This window comes from Cebidichthys violaceus, unplaced genomic scaffold (assembly GCF_023349555.1).
Source record: "Cebidichthys violaceus isolate CVI_PGR_0920_01 unplaced genomic scaffold, fCebVio1.0.p SCAF_22, whole genome shotgun sequence".
Taxonomy (NCBI): Eukaryota; Metazoa; Chordata; class Actinopteri; order Perciformes; family Stichaeidae; genus Cebidichthys; species Cebidichthys violaceus.
Window position 1 is genome coordinate 10,219,996 of NW_027176395.1, and position 20,487 is coordinate 10,240,482.

The window sequence follows — 20,487 nt, forward strand, 5'->3', positions numbered from 1 at the left end:
GAAACAGTTTTATAAATACACGTTTATCTCAAAACTGCTCATTTTATATGTGCGAAATATTTTGTGGATTTGAAAAAAAACTAAAAATAACACAGGCTGGAACCCGTGCCCTCTAAAAGCAGGTTGCATACTGGCCACATACACATTAGTCTCTCTAATTCAACATTTATTCCACCCAGCCAGCAAATATAGCGGTTCCTCTAGGTGTGCGGCTCGACAAAGTTACATGGTTCTTTCTTTGCATTGTGTAGTACAGCCTCTGAGGCTAGTACATTAGCTTCAATGATGATAACGTGTAGCATCTCCTTCGTCCACCACTCAGCAAATCTTTATAAACACGGTTCATGATAGTGATAATCAAATTAATACTGGCTAAATCCCATTTAGTTGCTCCAGTTTAAGGGTCCTGTTACTGTGCATGCTGGTACGCTTATGGCTCACTGGTGAACGAAGCAATCAATAATGATGTTAGTTACACCTGTGCTTTTTCTAGTCTGACACGTTATACTGTCAGCTGTGAAAAAGGCCTATGCTATAATATAATTTTGTAGCAATGGCCTAGAAAAGGCAATACTCTTAATATACCCCGCCAGCGCAATAGCAATTACCACCTTTTTAAATTTCTTTTGTCATGTTTATTATCTGGAAAAAGGCACTCACTACATTTAATGTGATCTGTTCATTAAAAAAAAAACTGTACACAACAAACTTGTCGAGTCATGAAAAGGATATCAGATAAAACAGGTTACAAGTACAACCAGTGTGTGTATAATTCACCTTTAATTTTTAATAATTCTTTAAAAATGTAAAGAAGGCATCGGGTAGTAGTGTCAGGGCCTGTTTGTAAAAAGCAAATAAAGTTGAAATGTGTCAAATATTTCAATGAGTCAACCTCTAGGAACTACAAGAAAACACTTTTCAGTGTGAAGATAATTGAAGCCACAAGGTTTGACCGTGTTTCAGAAAAGAAAAATACCAAAAAAAAAACATTACATGTTTAGTTCATACTTTACAGTTCAATGGAAAATTTAACTTAAGTGCTTGGCTGATATAAAAAGGAGTAAACACGGATGCAAACATGCTTGATGAGTACAAAATTAACAGCATCACATTCATTAATTAAAAAGTCTGAAAATATTTGTAATAAAAGTGAATGTCAATTACAAAAAAGTGTTTTCAACATGACAATCTGTTGGCCAAAGGTGATTAAATGTGTCTGTCAGGTGAAGCTCGGTGTTCATCCACAATGGTGGTAATCATTACTGAAATACATTTTTTTTTTTTACAAAATGTGAAAGAAAGCAGTACATTTAATTTTATTTAAACAAAAACAAACATTATTACTGCTGTCATTTCAAGCTTTCAAGTAAGTCAGTTAACTGCTATGGTTTTGTTTTAATAACCATGCACAATCTAGGTGATAGTTTGTTTTTATGAGCTCTTAGTATGTTGCAGAGTTTATACCCTTAGGCTGCATTTCCAAAGTCACATACCAGGAGTAATTGTATATGTCAGCCAGGTAAGTGTTGGTATTGTCTATTGATCCAGCAGAAACAAAACCTCCCACCCGCCATTCATTTAACATTCTAGTCCATTGGTAGCTGAGCTAAAAATAGCCACCACGGTATGAGTTGACAAAGCGGAGAGCCGTTATGTTTCAGAAGATGGATGAGCTGAAGCCTCTGCATGTCCTAACCACATTGCCAGAAAATAAGATTCAAAATTAACAGACAGCCTTTGCCCAAGTGTCTCTTGAGCGTCAAGAGTCAAGGCTGAAAGACAACGAAGCTAGAAAGATTCTTAAGTTGCCCATCCTACAGTAACATCCTATATGAGGTATTTTAACTACAGCCTTTTCTGTCTCTTCAATTTTTTGGCAACACATTTTCTTTCCATGGCTATGGCATGATGACTGAATTTCCTGGGAGCAGTTCCAATCTAAGCATAGGAAACAGAAAGGCACATTTACTGACATCTCAAAGGTCCATGCACTCTTGTTCTGTGTTTGTCTTTCACACTGTTTCTCTTTCTTTCTCTGAGGCACTCTTCCATTCAATACTTAGTAGTTCGCTATCTTTGGCCTGCAGTGGTGTGAACTCATTCAACTTGCTGCGCTCCATTGAATTTTGTGACAGGTTTGTCAGACTGCTGTTTCCCTCTTTTCTTTCTCCGTTTTCTTCATCTGGCTCCCCATCTTCTTCTTCCGTCCTCTCCTCACCCAGCATGGCACTGCCATTGTTTACACCTACACTAGCCCGTCGCACATCTTCATTAATGTTCCTCCGCAGCTCGCGGTTCTTGTTGCGTCTGGCCAGCTTGGTGAGGGATCCGCAGCGCAGGTTGAAGAGATTTTCCTCAGAGGAAGACGCCGTCTGTGGCGTTTGCTCACTCCCTTGATGGTCGTATGGCTCACAGGCCCCCTTCAGCCTCAGGTTATTGAGCTTGGTGTCAATGCTCTCCTGGGAGGAAGTCTTGAAGCGGCCGGCATCCAAGCTGGCGAACAAGGCCCGCTTCTCTGGAGACAGCATGTCCAGGGAGTGAGCTCGCTGCTCCAGGCCGAGCTGTCGGCGCTCCATGCTGCGGATGGTGGCAGCCCGCTGGAGCTTGTCATGGATCTCAACACTCAGGCGCCGCCGCGTTTCACGGAACTCTGCTCGAACATTTGCCTTCCATTCAGCTGCATGAGCTTTAATCTCCCCAACCTGTGACGGCAGGAGTAAGAGAAGGATGAGGAACAGATCTTGAAAGCACATGGGGTCATAATCTGCAGCTACAAAGACATTTGCTGTGTTTCCAGTCAAGCTAATTTTAAGCAACTTTTTTTTTTTTTTTAAATGTCGCAGAAAAAAGAAATTCAAACCAGGAGCATTTCCATTAACTGGTTTGGAGCGAATTAACTCTGCAAAGGAGTTAGGGTCAGATGATAGCGTAATAGGCTTGCGCGGCTGTCAACTGCCAGTAAACATAATAGAAGAAGTAGGAAACAAGACAAGTCTGCGTGACCATCTACGACAAAAAATGGATGGAGGTCTTTCAGGAATTTGCTTTTAGTGCTAATTTAGTCCTAATTGTTCTTTCATGTCTGCTGGTATTGGTCTTGTTTCATGTTGTCCAGAGACAAAGACAAGCATTCGCAAGTAATGGGAATATCAGTCATGTGAGTTTAATGTTCCATAATTATTTAGTGCGTCAACCCTTTTTCGACAAAGGCAAAAGGTTTTGTTTTTTATTTTTGTCGTTTCCATACAACCTTTCGAACGTGATACTTCAAAATGTGCATAACAATATGTAAATGGCAACACGTCTTGTGTCATTGTTCTTGAAGGCCCTGAAAACCAATATCTCAGTCATCTTCTTAGTATAAGTGATGGGGTCCTAAATAATAATAAAATCTGGGAACAGTTTGGGTTATTTCACATGTTAGATTTCTGATTTTCTCACTGGTTTGAAGTGGCCAGGGATCAGTTTGATAAAGGTGACATCACATACTTGTATGCACCATGCAGTCTTTAGCAACATTTGAATCAAAGTCCATCAAATGTGATCAAAACACAGCCACACAGTCCTCATGGACAAAAGCCAAACGTTAACTTTGATTGGTGCTTATTTGATCCTGAATATATGATGCTAAAAAGAAATACTAAACCAAGTTTTCAGGGACTTATGCGATTGAAGCTTTTGACAAAGGCTATCTTGTTTATGCGAGCCCTGCACATATTTTCCTCTTCTGTGTCTTCTGTCTAGAAACAGAACATTTTGGCAAAATGTAAGCAGCAATTAATAGCCAAATAAGACAGCAGACACAGAGGAGGAAGTAACTCAGGGACCTTCAATTTTCTGCCACTCTAATTTAATACTGAGCAGTGTAATTGAAGGAACTTCACCTCTTCTTTGGTCTTTTTAGACAGTACTCGAAGCCAGTCTCCAATCATGCTGAGGACAGCCGCAAAGTACGCCAAACCCACCAAGATCCAGAACCATACCAGAGGCTTGTACCACTTCATATAGTCGATCCTGCTATCACCACCTGCAGGGGACGGAAAAGTACCAAAGATAAGTCAAGATAGTTCGACAAAACAATAATCTACATCATGACAGAAACACCAGTCCCTTGCATAGATCTACCTGCCACATAGTCTCCTATTCCCACTGTGGAGAGTGTTATCACAACAAAGTAGATGGCCTCCAGTGCGGTCCAGCCCTCAATGTGTTTAAAGATGACAGCAGGGATGGTGACAAAAACAATGCAGCCAGCCAGAATGAACAGGATGGTGGACGTCACTCTGATCTTAGTCTGGCTGATCTGTTTGTGTTTTTGCTGAGAAAATGAAACAGGAGATGATATTAGAACAATGCAAGCAACGGTTTAAAAAAAAAAGATCTAAGAGGGATAGTGTGCCCAAAGGAACTAATACCAGACTCTCAATGAAACAAATCTGAAAGGGCTAAACATACCATTGAAAAAAAGGCAAATATGAATAAAAGAGAATTAGAAACTAGCTTAGACTTGCAACTCACCCTGAACATCTTCTCAACCCTCAAGATGCTTTTCACAAAGATGGTGCCCAGCTGGTCCCCAATCCCCGCCAACAAGAAGCCAAAGAGAGGGATGCCAAATATGGCATAAAGGATGCAGAAGATTTTTCCGCCCTCCGTGCTTGGAGCTATGTTTCCATAACCTGTCACAAACAAGGAAAACATGAGGAAGAGCAGAGGAAAAAAAAAACTGTGAAGAAACATGGCAGAGAAGATGTGGTGAAGAGGAGGCGGAAGAGGATGAGGAGTGTTAAGAGTAAGATGACAATCAAGACTTTCTTATGCAACATAATCAATTGAAGTCAATATGTTATACTTCTTAGTTGCTGTTGCAGGGGTCTGCAGCAAATAAGCTCCTAGAGAAACAATAATTAGGTTCCCCTTGGAGAAAATTGCATTAATTATGGCCCTACAGTGACAAGGATACAATAAAGAGTCCTTGGAGAAAAAACGGTTATGTAACTTGAAGCCGGAGGTTTTAGTTCATGTTTTCCAGCTTCTGATATCAAAAATAATATCTGAACAGAGAAGTAAATGTAGCCACTTAAAGCATCTGCACCGCAATGTATTAGCAAATGCCATAGTTATTTGAATCTCTGGATTGCACCATAATCATAGGTCAGGGGCATTGTGTTGTTAAACCAGTCACTTAAATGAAGGAACATGCAGCTAATAGAGAGCACATCATTGCCCCTAAATGGAACTAAATCTATTGTAAATGCATAAAGACTTCAAGGCACCCAGAGTCACTTCCCTTTCATTTAAAAATAGTTTTGATCACAAATTGTTTATGACTTGTGTAGGTGACTATTAGCAACTTTCAATTAGTCACCGAGAGGCTAAGTAGGGGAGACTAAACTTGCGGACGCGCTGGCTGTAAATGATATGGATCCAATGGCTGAGTTCTGAGTGTTTATTTGTGGACGACAAACAAACAGCAACGTCAAACTATGTAATGTGAAATTAGCGTGTAAAAAACGGTCGACTAAAATATAAGGCTCCCTGTCTCACCCCCACTCCTTCCATTCCTCCAACTAAACTAACGTTACTGAACAGCTGATATCCCCATTGTGGCTATCCCCAACACCACGTGACTCGTGTACCGGAAGTGTACAAAAAAGGGTATACGAAATGACACAGGCCATACCTGGCTCCTACAACTTGTTTGTCTTGGAAAGGAGAAAAAGTACGAAGACAGACATTGACATAAAGTAAATCGGCATTGTCTATGTCAGCAGTGTCTGTTTTGTCAGCATCCTTGATAATGTTGAACTTCACAGGATGTTAAATTCCACAATATCACAATTAAAATACAAAGTGAAATATTATCCCATAATTTCTATTTCCAGGTCTAATAATTTAGATTTTGAAATAAAAATGTATATAACAAAATAAATAATGATATGCAATTAAACTCTTATTAAAAAATCACAATGATGAAATTGTATTTCATATATATAAGTTGATTTTTAATTATTTCACAAATTGATGGTTCATTTATATCTATTACATGGTTTGTATATTGAATTACTGATATCATAATGTATTTTTGTATTTATTTAAAATTGAACACTTTGGGCTTCCACAGTTTCTGGCCACGTGGGTAATCTTTGTGCAGTTTATGATAATTTACCATTTTCGTGATTTTTGCCATCAACATTAGACTACAGTCTAATGAATCGGTCACACCTCTGTGATAATACCTTATGCAACATACCAAAGAGTGGATTATTTAAAGGTCTACCTATGGTTGTGATGACAGTTCCAGCGAAGAAGAAGGCACTGCCCAGGTCCCAATAACTGGAATTGTATGATGTGTCTCCAATAGGACTCACTCCAGCACTCACAGCATCTATGGCATGCTGGAAAGAGAAACATGTATAAATTACAATATTAATGCGGGAGAGACAAATAAATTTGATTAATCCTACACCTGTGTCACAAAACTAGATTACAAGTAGAGCCAAGTGGATGCGGTCACAATTGATTAGATCTGTCCAATATTATTACATTTTGCATATGCGCACATAGTTTCCACCATATTTCACAGCTCTAGATAACCAGAGTAGTGTTCTCAACCTTTTGGCTTGTGACCCCTTAAAATTAAGTTTCTAGATACATATGTCAGAGGGCAGAGGGTTGTGACCAGTTCAACTATAAATAGATTTTCCTTGCTTTATCTTGTGATTCACGAGAAAAAAGCAAGTTTTGCAGCGGAAATGTGTTTTCTTGCTACCCCTCAGTCCAAACCCACATGTTGGCAACCACTGTCCTCGAGTATGGTCTTTTGTATTTGTTTATGAAAATATCCGCTGTTTGAAATAAAAAATATGTGGAAGAAGTTTTAGTGTTCTGCAATACACCGTCACTGTTTAATTATGCGCACAAACAAATTAACCACTTTAATGTTAACCAAAACATTCCTCCTGTGGACATGCAGTAGGTACAGTATATGCATGAACGAGATGTGTTCACATTATTCAGTGGCTTGCTCTCCACTTGGAGCCGTTTCTCCACTCTGCATTCTTACCCACTTTGCATGTCTTTACAGTTCACGCTGACTAAATCTACATAGACTTTCACTTACAGCAGAAAACCCTTTATCGCACTTTTCCTCTGTGTCAGCCTTTTTCTTTAGTCCGTAAGCTTTTTTTTTTATCCCCAGCTTTTCAAGCGAAAACACTAAGAAGCCGCAATGCTCGTTTACTGCATCATTGTTCTCAATGATCTCCTTCTGAGCTCCATAATGTAGCAATGAAAAGTTAATCTACTATCTTGTGTTCTTGCTGAATTCCCTGTTTATGGGCATTTTATCTTTGTGGAAAAGAATAGTTAGAATTTTACCTCTGGGCTCAAATAAACATCCCTTTTGCTGAAATGAAAGTGAGGGATGCCTTTGGGAAATAGCTTCGGTGCATTTACCAACATTCCTGGTCTTCATCTTCATTCAGGGCAACCCCCCAATCTATCCCTGCAAGCTGTTAGTGAGATGTACGTCCATCTAATAAAATATGTATCAACTCTCGTGACATATATTTCGAAGCAGACAGAGTGGAGGACTACTTCCACACACATCGTTGCACATACTCTTAATCCTGCATGTGCTTACCTCACCTCCATCAGTTCAGCCTCCCTTAACGGAACATATTTTGGTATCTAAAATTAGCCAATTACAGTAATGCTTTTTCACGGGTTTTAGTAGATTCAGCTACTTTGTGGGGTAATATCAAAGCGGTAATTATATCATAAACCCCAAATAGCCTAAATCTGGAGTCAAGGGAGAGCTAAAAATAGCCTCATAATGCATCTGAATACTTCAAACGAAGGTCTATTTCTGTCTCACCTCATTTTCACAGCCAAGTTCACACTGCATTAGAGATGTGGAAAGTCCTCCTCCACAGACACGTTTGAGGCATGGGGATGCTGACTTTGATTTGTGTTTCAGAGTGTTAATTAGGATGACATCTGGTGTTTTCGTTTCACAGGGGCTTTCCTTCATTTTGATTGCACAGAAGAATAAGCACACAGACATTGTTGAAAACACACAATCACCACCAAATGTTGGCTAATGTGTGTTTTCATTTTCGACACTTCAGGATCAATAGAGAGCCAGCTAACTCTCTACCAATCTTCATCCTCTCAGTGTCTTTCTGCCCCACAGCAGGTGACAACAGTGATCCAGCCAGCATGGTGCCAAGCACTCTCCTCTACAGCACACTCACCATCACTAATGCCTGAACCACCTTGAAGCATTAAAGCCGCACAAATGACTGCCAAATAGGACGATTCTGGTCCATCACAGATAAGGCTGATTTGAATTGATCAGAACGGTTTGTGAAGTGAGCAGAAGAAAAACAAAATCAGACTATCCCAGTGGACAAATACTCCATTATACTACATAAAGTCTTACTTAAGGACAAGAAGCACAGAAACATTACCAGAAAACTCACCACATTTTAACTACTTTATACATTGTTAGGGTTTATTTGTATGAAAAACCCATAGTCAAATACATGTAGCGGAGTAAATAAAAGCTCTGAAATGTAGAGGTGGAATGTTACATAGCATAAAATGGAAATCAAGTACTTTAAATTCTCAGTTAAATGAGTAAATGCACTATATTACATTCTACACATGTTGTGGTAAGCCATTTAAAGACATAAGGGTGTATAATGTACACCTGTCCGTACATTTTTAGTGCACATTGTGAAGACCTCTGAGGAGCTGAATCCACATTACTTACCACATTAGGACATTGGTTGCGTGTCCTGACGTGGATTTACTGCAGGTAGCTCAGTGTTTGTAAAAGTATATTTCTAGATAAGTGAGTCATCAATAAATGAGGCTTGACTGGTGTCAATAACAGCGCGGCTTCACATTGCGCCAAAGTGTGAGTCATCCCGGGGGCGCAGGAAAAGCCAATTAGGTCTGCTGCCTTTGTGGGCAAGCAGTGGGTAGGTGGACAGCACAGATACTGAAGCAGACACAAGGAGGTCAACAGACGTGCATGCACCCACATACACATCGTCAACACACGCTGTGTAGCAAAGCTTTACTATATCGTTTTCTGCCACCTCACGCACACACACGTTGTACACACACACGCTTCCCAAACTTGCCTTTTTTTTGTCAACTCCTCCGCTAAACAGTTTGAAAGTGAGTCACCACTGCTGTGTCGCCACAGAGGATCTTTGTCTGAGTGACAGGCTTGACACAGCACGAACAGACCGATAACAGAACATAACAACAAAACAGATCAGACAAACTATTTGATGGACTACTTGTGAAGATGCATGTCCTGAAGGCCTTTTCTTGAGGCCCTTTGTTAGTTTGAGTTTCACACATGGCATGATAATCGTTATATATTTTTTCAAATAGTTTGACATTTTGGGAAATGCACTTTCTTGCAAAGAGTTAACTGAGAATACAACTTTCAAGCTAGTTAGCTTAGCATAGCACAAAGACTGGAAACAGAGGGAAACAGCTAGCCTACCTCGGTAACAAAATATGCCTACCAGCACCTCTAAAGCTTTTAAACTATTGTATATCATTAGTTTAATCTGTACACAAACAGAAATGTAAAAACAACAAGTTGGGGTTTAACAGGAGGTTAAGTCACTGTTCCCGGCTCAAAAATAGTCTGGCACATAAACCACAACCTGTCATTTTCACACTTTGGTTTTTGTAAAAAAAAAAATTATATTCGTACAATTTTTTATAGGTGCCAGTTGGCAGGTTTATTGTGTTTAGACAGGGCCAGGCTAGCTATTTACTTGTGCTTTCAGTCTTGGTAGCTTTACATACTGTATAGACATTAAATTGGCATTGATGCGCTCATCTAACTCTTTGCAGAAAAGTGTATATTGCAACATGACATTTTTAATTATTTATCAGATGAAATATTGTAAATTAGTTCTGGCAAAACGTGGTGAGACAAGCCATGATACGTTATGTCTTGTGTCTGAATCGTATCATTTATGTGGGAGACAGTCTTGTCTATGATTCAGCTGCTGCTACTAGTGCTGCTGCTTCAAGCAGCAGGAGGTCTGTGACTGCTGGCCTGTGCAATGAATAATTGATTCCCTCAGGACCACAGGCACACCATGCTAAAGGTTTTATTTCCGCACGTCTCCTTAGGAAATACTGTCATTGATTTATTTATTTTTTCAAACTCATGATAGCACTTTTGTGGTTCAAAGGTGAGTGCTGCAAGGGAAAAAGAAGAAGAAGAAATGATGCTCCTCTGAGAAAGAATAATGGAACAAACGTGGGTGTGGAGAAGGTGAGAGAGGCAATCCAATATTCACTGGAGTGGTGTTGAAGAAGCTACCGTCGAATGGAGCCATTCTAGCTGAAAGTGGAGCGCACTATGCCATGGGGTCGGTTCTCTTTGGGGTTATTTCAAGCTCAAGATAATAGGAAGGGTCCACTGTGGCACTAATGCGAATCTTGTATTTACTATTCTCAAACTACAAAAACATGGAAAGCACATATTTTAAAAAGGCTTTTTTTGATCTCTTCTTTTCTGCAAGATACTGCTAATTGGGTACTACAGTTGGTAAAAGGGATTTGCCCTTTGATCTGTGTGTCGCAAACCGTTACTTTCCAAAGAAAATAACAGATGTTGTTGCAGAATACTCCTCTCTTTTCTTTAAACATCTTCTGCAAAGGAGTGTTTGACTGATCTCATTCCTGCTGTCTTCTATCACGCATTCCTTCACAAATCAAACTTTCCACTCAACAAACTGCACGCCGGCTGGCACGTCTCAAATTATTTTTCAATCCCGCTTCCAGTTGCACATGTCAGCGCGACGTAGTGACCTTAAATCACCACCTATAATTCTATGTGTGATATCAGAGAGCAGCCGCATTCCCTGTGTGACAAAACAGCTGACACCATAAAAAGACATGCGCAGTAAAGTCATGATGGGATGGGAATGATTTTTTTTTACAATCTGCTTGTTATCTGGTCCAGTTCAGGTATTGGTTGGTATGTTGGTAACATGTGAAACAAAAACAGCATGCTTCAGGTCAGCTTGAATTAATAACCACAGTTTAAGGGTTGTCAGTTATGTTTTTAGCTGAGATCGAAATTAATCATTCTTATTTATAAATGCAATATTTCATTTTTTAGTATCAGGGTCTTTCAGCTGCTAAAATAGTCCTTGGTTTTTCAAACCTCCAAGTTTGACTAAATTTCTTGTAAAAATAGAAGATACAACACACACAGTTATGGTAAAAGACATAAAGAAACTTGTCTTCAAACGTTTCTTACATTAAAGACAACAGTGCTCTTGTGGTAGGGAGCAAGTTTCCTTATTTAAAACATGTGGGTGTTGTTAAAGCCTCCCTATGGAATTCCATGTACCAATACATTTATTATGGAGGGTACAAGGCATTCAGATATAGTTCTCAATAAAGAGACCAATGAAAAACTAAGGGGTTGTTTTGACAGACTGGGATTTGTTTTTTAATAATTGTGGTGGTGATCTTAATTTCCTGAACGATGCAATAACCTTTTATGTTTATTACTGTGAGGACACTGTCTCTCCCACCAAACAAATAACTCTTCATCCAAACAACAATAAATGGATCACCAAGGACATGTAAATCTACCTGATTCAGAAGAAGGAGACAAGCTCATTGTGAAGGAATTAAGAGAGAGTTCAGACTGAAGGCCAAGTTGGCAAAAGACGAGTTGGAGTGGAAACTAATGTCTGGAAATGCAAAGGAGGCATGACAGGGGTGAAACATTAAGATGGGTAGAGCTCCCAACACTGCCCACAAGGCAAAATGTGCGGCAAAGGATTCAAGTCTGACTCTTTTAGGCCATGTCCATACTACTCAGGTTTCTAAAATGATATCCGTCCACACGGCGTTTCAGCCATCGTTTTCAAAATGATCTCCGTCCAGACTACACACCTGAAAACGAATATCAAGTGACTCTTCACATACACTGGGCATGCGCCGATATAAACAGGAAGTAGATTGTCATATTTTTTGTAACTAAGCAACCAGAGTAATAAAGTAGTCTTTAATGATCTTAAGTACATGTTTGATACTTAAGATCTTCTCTAAAATCTACCTCTATAAACTCAAACAGATACAGCTTTGACAGGACAGGCAACAACAGGCGCTTGTAAAAAGTTTTGTAGTTGATTTTAAACACAGGGCTCCCCTTTAGTGTTTTATCCCTTATTCTTTTCTCTGTTTACACTACCAACATCTCCTGCTCCAGTGAAGGAAAGCACACCCATGACATGGCACTACTGGTCCACCCGACCGGCACCAATGCTCTCTCTGAGTACCATCAGGGAGACATTTCAGGAAAGCTCCCTCGAGTGCAACATCACCAAGACAAGGGAGCTGTGCTGTGGGAGCCGAGAGAAACCAGACTCACAACAACAACCTCTTTTCCAACCCCTCTGTATCGAAGGCCAGCTGCTACAACAAATACCATAATTTCAATACCTTGGGACGGAGATAGACACCTCCTTCTCCTTTTCCCAGGACACCGACTCTGTGTACTAGAAAGCCCAGCAGTGTCTCCACCTGCTGAGAAAACTAAGGATTGTGGCAGTAAGATCATTCTAACCCTGGTTTACAGGACACTAATTGAATCCAATCAATCTATCCATCCATCTATCCATCCAAAACAACTGACTATCATGCTATTGTAATACATAATGTAGGTTTGCATATGAATTGAAGACACTATTCTCAACTCTCCAGTCTGCAGTTGTGATACAGCTTAAAGCTCTCGCTGACTGACCTTTTTCTTTAAGGATAAACATCAAGGCAGGTTTTTGCCCTTTCCTTCAATATTACTTTACCGTCCTGTTATGTAACATAAAACCGCATGTGCTAGTATGTACTGTACAGTGTGTTTGCCAACAGATGTGAAGTGACACTGAGAATTATGGGCATCTCTGTGGTGACCCTGAAGGTATTAATGTGCTTCCTGCTGAAGGAGGGTCCTGCCTCTAAGTCTGCTCTTGACATTTACCCATCAACTGTCCTCATCCAGGGTGGGAGAGAGTAGTATCTTATGATGGTGCTTTAGTCACTATACACATACTATATATAATGTCTATAAATCAGCATTATTAGTGCAATGACAACATTCTTTTAGTGAAGAAGTTCACTGTAACCCCTAAAACTAGAAAAAAATTAAGAAGTGCAATCCAGAGTACTGGGAGCTGACAATCATTTCTAAAGTTTGCAACAGACTTGAAAACTGAAGTGAACAGGTACAACCACTCCTCTGTAACAAACAGTTCAGTTCAGTTTTTCACGATTACATAATCTGCAATAATGATGCCTGAAGCCATGAATATACATTTTTGAGAAAAAAACTAGTCACCATCAAGGTTAATTCTTAACCTTTAGGCCTTGGTCTAGACTCAAAGGTTGACTTACTAGCTTTTTCTGAGCTTTCAACTGCATGTCATAATCTTCTTTAATGAATGGAACAGACATAGGTGTCATCATCAGCGCTTATTATCATGTGGCTGACGTTCCACACTACGGTGATATGATGAACCCTGAGCTGTAACTGATTTGTTTTACCACTTGTGGGCAGCGGAAACTCGTTGTGAACACAACATTGACATAGCAGTTAAGGAGCAACATTATTATTCATTTGGACAATTGTTTTCTCATTGATATTTCATAAATTGTTCTTATGAAAATATCAATTAGAGCCAATTCAGGTCAAGACTAGTTTATCATAGATAGAATAGAAATAATCTTTGAAATCAAAACAGTTCTAAATGAGTCCACTAAAGAGTCCCAATGCTTCACTCAGCATTTGTTGTGTATTAAAACAAACTTGACAGATGTTGTTTGCATAGCAGGTTTGATATGGACGTGAGCTATTATTCTGTAAAATTCTGCAGCAGTTGATGAAGGCTTGATTTCCTGAAGGACAATCTGGACATAAAAAGAAGTAGCATTCAAGCTTTTGAAGATCATGTGACAAGCTAATGAAACCAGAATTAATTAGCCTGAGAACCTCTAATTACCCCTGATCACTATCACCAGCTAGAAAACTGCCGCTACAAAAGGTAATTTGTCTGACTTTCTACTTTTTATCTACCAATCAAATTGAATGACACACTTGAATTATTCATCATATCATTTTCATTAATTTCATCTTATCTTCCTATCCTGTTATAAATATATCTGGTCAATGATGAAAAGATTGAACAAATGCAATGTACTATTCCAGGGATGTCTGAGCAGCTGGACAGAGAAAGGTCTGTTGAATGGGAATACCATGGCTCACTTTATCTAAAAACTCCAAAAGCTAATCTCCACCTCCAATCACTCACCTTGATGAGTGCCTCCAGCTCGTCAGGAGTAACACAGTGGTGTCTCTTCAAGAACAAAGCCTTCTCCAGAGTGATACTGTTCTTCTGGTGGCTCTCAAACGGCTGCTCCAGTGCCCTGAATGCCAGACCTCCACAAACCAGGTAGAGAACGACCATGATGAACACCGCCAGCACTGTCTTCCACTTCATCACTGAGTGGAGCGCTGCGGCCACGCCGTCACAGCTGGCGTCCATGCTGGCCACCACGCTGGCAGAGCGGGAGGAGATGGACAGGCGTGGCAGTGGACAATGACCATTGGTCTTAGGGTCACAGCCCATGGGGTTCTGCATGGTGGCCACAGTGGCCTGGACTAGACTCGACTTCGCCATGCCAGACTGGACCTTTTTGGGAGGGACCAAGTTGGTCTGGACCGCCACTAGGAAAGAGTCAGAGGAAAAAGAAAACTAGAATAATTGATGTTTTGTTTAGCTTCATGTTGGAGGATCTTCTGGAGTGATTCTAATGATTTTCAGCAAGTGAAAATTAACAGACCATTCTTGGCTGAAGGCCATGAATCTGTTTCACTAGATATGAAAAATGTGTGAAGACTGATTGAGTGTTGAGAAAAATTGTTCTGAGATGTTGTTTTGTCAGAAGTCTTTGAGGTTTTTTAAGTGAGTCTGAAATTATTACACAATGTTTATTCGTTTACAAAGCCATATATATTTGTCAAATAATTTGTGCAATAACTAGAAAAACGAATGCATGGAATGGGGGCAGAATGGGGGCAGAAAACACTGTAGTTAACTACAGTGTTTTCTGCCCCCATTTAAGCTTTCAGCAAAGGGACATTTGTTAATGAAAGATTAACAACAAAAAAGTACAACTATACAACTTTTCCATGTTACGAACCCAAAGCATCAGGCACTGAGGTATCAAAATTGTATAAATAATTCCTTCTATTACTCTGAGCTAATAAAGGGCTCTTCACAAAGCCAACACTCAAAGCTATCAGTTAAAAGGCCTGTTATCTGGCCAACAGCTGTGTCAATGCTGCCATCTCAACATCTTCACATGCTGACAATTTTTGGGTTCTAGCTATAATTCCTGTTAAATGAAGCCTCATTGTAATGAATTAAAAACCTGAAAAAAACGGAATAAGGGTGAATAATCAAATGACTGTACATATATTACATGCATGTACATGCACAATAAGGCAAAATAAAAAAAAAACAATATTTAAAAAACACACCATTTGAAACAAAACCATTCCAGTATTGCTAGGTAGAGGTGAAAATTGAGTTATCCTTTTACTGAGAAGCAGGATTCAATTGTTCTAATAGACTGTAAGAGAGGAAGGGATAAGAGCCACTTTCAGTCATTGGCTTCTGGATTGGTTTTAAAATAAATGCACAGGTGCTAAAGCAGGTCAACCAAGTGGCAAGCAGCATCGAGGAGGCAGCCAAATCTAGATTCCTTTAATGTGTATAAAGCATTGTATGAGCTATTCAGAGCTTCGGCCTTCACCCATGATGCCCCCTTCTCTCTCAGACTGGAGAGCATGGCGTGCCTCAGAGCCATGGGTGGAGCCTGTTGTTTACCATGATGCAACTCTCGTATAATACAAAATGGATATGTTCTCGAGAGGCTCTTTTTTGTTTATTGGGATAGGATCACTTATGGGATATGCTAAGTAAATTGTATGCACATGTCCCACCCTGATGAGTCAGTGGCATCCAGGAAGTGTTTCACTGTCTGATCCAAGAGCTATGAATCTTGTTAATGCCCGAGTGAGAATCATGAGTGAATTAATAACAGCAAAGTGATGGAAACAGCCCAGGAAGGAGCAAAACTGCCACTTTCAATTCATGGTACATTACTTTAAGTGTGGTGGCTGGCTAATTTTAGAGCATGGGATGAATTTGCAGCAGAAAGAATATAACCCTACATCAATATCACCGTCTGTATTTGGTGCAGTCATGTTGACGGATGCAGTCTACTGATAAATTAATTCCAAATTGAACCAAGTCCATAAGTCTTACTGAGACATTAATTGCCTTTCATCTCATCTTGTGCGTGAGGGAAATTTAATAAATCAGCTCTAGCAGGGCAGCTGCAGATACACACTGTGAGATAGTTCAGAAAGCTGGATTTCATTGACAGATATGTGCAAAAAAACTACAATTCTTACAATCATAAATAAAAGAATATGTGCATATCTAAGTTTCAAACCATAGGTAAAATCAAAATTGTGATCAACATAATTTGCGCTGTATTTCATATTTTTGAGGCTGTGTGGCATTCATTTAAAATCCTTTTCCGACTGCTGAATTTGCTTTATATTGATTTTGGCAAATTAAATAAGGCCTGAGTGGGAAGCAGCTCTCTCTCTCTCTCTCTCTCTCTCTCTCTCTCTCTCTCTCTCTCTCTCTCTCTCTCTCTCCCCCCCCCCCCCCCATGTGCCACCAGAGACTCAGGTCCATAACAGAATGGAAACCAAATATGTGGATGCTAATGAGTATTTAGATGACGGTAATAAAGTGTTGCATTAAGCATTTACGACACTGTTAAGTGGTGGTGTACTGGAAACACTCAGTTTGTCAACATTTCAGCATGTCCGCTGCATATTGTGTGTATAGAGCATTGTTTACCCACTGCTGAACAACATATGAAACTAGACATAATGATAAACATGAGGGCAGATTTTGGTTTGGCTCAGGTTGGTTCTTGGGCCCTATGGTACTAGACAGATATAGTAGGTATTTAATTAACTCACCAGCTGAGACTCAAAAAAGTGTCAAGCTAACCTGAGTCACACATAAAGGCCCCATTCCGGAAAAGACAAATTTCAAAATAAAACGTTTAATGAGGACGTTTCAAGTAGCCTCTGTCGATTAATCTGATTGAACAATTAATTGAAATAGAAATAAACACGTAAAAAATACCCATCTTTGTAATATTAGGGAGCACAACTGAAGGGTCATAGCCTATTTGCTGTGTAATTAATTTTGTATAAACCACGTGAGTGACCAGCCACGTCTCCGAAAAAAAAAACGTGTCTGGCAGTCCCAATCTCTGGAACAATTTTACGTGCTTTTATTTTAGATAGATTTCCCGGTTTTGGCCTGGTTATTCCTGCCAACTTGGAGCGGTTGAAGCTCTGCTTCCAGCAGCGTTGCTCTGCACAACTGACAGAGAATGGATAATAAAGAAATAACCTCCAACCGCTTTGTCTCCTTTTTGCAGAAACATAGAATAAAAGTAAACACAAAGTCAAATTAACAAAATAATGAATAAAAACATGTGCAAAACTGTGCAAGCCTGGGAATAATGCAGCATCTTGTAATTTAGTGTGCCTCATGTAGACTACATCCATATAGTAGCGTTATAGTGATGGTGCTGAGATTAGGAGTAGTCAATTAAATGACACAGCCTATCCAAAATTATCAGACAGTATATAAGAAAGCAGTATTCACCAACCTTGTTCAGGGTCCCAGTTAACTTGTTTCCTCGGGTTTTCTATTGGAAATTTCATCTTTATTTTTGTTCTCAATCAAATCGTAAGAAAATGTTTGTTCAATCCAATATTAAAAATAAAGAAAATTAGCCAAATTACGAGGAATCCTCCCACAGCTTCTTGACAACATGATATCGTGCATGTGGGCGTAAATTGTACGGAGGAATAAACGCATCGCAGAACCGCATTGTCTGCCTCTGCTGTCCCCCCTCCTTTTTTTCCCTCCACCTCGCTTGGACGCGCGGTGTTTGTCTTAAAGATACTCGAGACACATTTCACTGTCGCACCGCTCGGAGGACCAACCCACATCAAGTCTCATACCCAAACGCACACACAAAACACCGGTGGTCCGGTCCACAAACACCAGCCCGTACGTCCAAAAAATAAGCAACTTTACCCATGCGTTACACCGGCATCAAGAACAACAGGGAAGGATGCTCTCCCCCCTTTCATTCCCCAAAGCGCTCCACGCCACCTGCATTTTAATGGAACCATCTGGAGGAAATTTGCCTCTAGCTTTGCATCATCTTTGCATCATCCATTTCAACACATTTTTATAATCCGTTTTTGAATACTCACTCTTTTATTTATCCCCCAAAACAGAATTATCCTCTCATCGTTTAGCAACCGGCGACGCAGCACATGGCGCAGGGCGTTAAGTGAGAGTTGTACGCCAAATCAGCAGTAGACTTAAACCATGACATCATGCACATGTAGCAGTGCATTATGTATGACCTTCTCTATAGAATAAGTCACCTCCTCCATCCCGTCAGACCCCCTGTACTAACTCACATGATGAGACTGACCATTTTAGGAAGCAATTTATAAGCAGCTACACATTGTTTTCAGGATACAGTTCGGAGTGACACTATAGGCTTGTTGCCTTTAACTCAAAACTTGTCATTTTTGATTTGATCATGTAGCCAAAACGTTCTATAGGTGTTGCATGTTTTCAAGTCTAGATTTAAGTATTATTTGAAGAACCATGCTATTGTTTTGCATGTTTTTGTCTTTTTCAAGCAGTACTTTATACATTTAATGTAATGCATTTTCTACCCAACTCCGCAGGCAGCCATTGGTGTCGATTTATTTCGATTGACTGGATTCGAAAACATGCTTGAGAACTGCTTTTGTCAGAGTTATGTTATTGTAGCTGTAATACAAGTAAGGGATAGCAGTGCTGTATTTGTGATGTAAAGAAGACACTCAGCATACAGAAACATTGCAGGGGACATGTATCCAGGGGGTACATGTGGCGTTAAACTAAACGTGAATAGGATTTTTTTTCACTACAGACAGCTTTAAACAGGTGTAACTGATAACATTCATTTGTCCTACTGCATTGCATTGCTATAATTGCTGCAATGGAGCCATAATTCATGTTATTTGTTCCACCTGTGCTTTTCCTGTTATGACAAGCTGTGAAAAAGCTCCTTCAATCCGATTCATTTGGGAACAATACAGAAAGATCAAGGATCAGGGTATAACATTTATTCAGACAGTAAAATGGCATGAAATTGCTTTGGAGAAAAGGTGTGCAGTTTACAAACTGTAATTTGGTGTCAATTTAACATATACTGTCAAAGCCAACGATTTTCTCAGCTCATCATAATCAAAAATAGGCTATAGTCCTGTTTTACTCATAGGATAAGGTCACTGGGGTCTACAGGTCCTTCACAGCATGAGAAACCATTGCAGCATGGGATAATAATAGACATTATTTATGTATTTACCTTACATTCATTTGTACCTTTTAAAGCTAATAAAATCTAACTCTTAAACACTGACCAAAACAAGCATGAATTGATTTGTGGTTAAGGCTAACTGCTGTTCAAAGAGTGTTTCACACTACAATTGAGTAAGTCACAATCTTTTGTTGGTGAATGACGTTAGGGGTTAAAAGGTTTATCAAACAATACAAGGAACATGGCAGAATTAACAATATGCTGCTGACAGAATGTTCCCACGATGGACATACTTGAATCAGAATTTATATTTGTTGTACTCAGTGTCATTCAAAGTGGTCAGTTTTTCACACACACACATTATTGCTTTAATTTTTTGTTTTTCAGCAGGCTAGGTGATGGGTTACTTCAAACTGTCCTAACAGCCCACCAGTAATAAACAAGTTATACAGTAGGTACCAGAATATATTTGGGACCCTGAGAAGCATGGATGGCACACAACTAGTATGGATACATTTTACTGTTCCAGAGACCTTGAAATCTATTTTCAGCCTAAATGTATAGCTGCGGTCTCATCACCTCCTCTGAAAACTTAAATAATTGCTCTATTAGGAAGACGATTGTACAAAATTCAGGGCAGGTAAAGCCTGTGTAACCCTGCTCTTAAATGGCAGTCACAGGGGCTCCAGTAGCACATGCCACCTTGTGTCATGACCATTTTCCTGCACTTTATGGGCTTCACACTGGCTCCACTTTTCTTACCCGGTTATATTATCCTAATATTCAAAAAGGTGGCTCCAAAAACATCAAGTCCATATCCAGACATATCACAATGTTGAAATACAATTGTTGCGGGGAATGTTAGTAATTTTGTCTACTATTCTTTCTGCTGTTTTAAAGACACATGCTTCATGTATATCAAGAAGTATTTAATCG

General features: G+C 39.6%; 1 protein-coding gene across 2 annotated transcripts; it reads right to left on the reverse strand.

The window, feature by feature from the left end:
• Positions 1-761: 761 nt before the first annotated feature.
• kcnk10b (potassium channel, subfamily K, member 10b) lies at positions 762-18,507 on the reverse strand. Of its 2 annotated transcripts, none has more exons than XM_068718115.1 (7): positions 18,446-18,507; positions 14,370-14,785; positions 6,281-6,398; positions 4,519-4,679; positions 4,126-4,318; positions 3,885-4,027; positions 762-2,702 (listed from the first exon to the last, which is right to left on the reverse strand). In XM_068718115.1, coding segments are annotated over exons 1-7 (1,722 nt in total). In that variant the 5' UTR covers positions 18,447-18,507; the 3' UTR covers positions 762-2,012. The 2 variants fall into 2 exon arrangements, with proteins under 2 accessions (XP_068574216.1, XP_068574215.1); XM_068718114.1 differs by lacking the exon at positions 18,446-18,507 and adding an exon at positions 17,830-18,067.
• Positions 18,508-20,487: the final 1,980 nt, after the last annotated feature.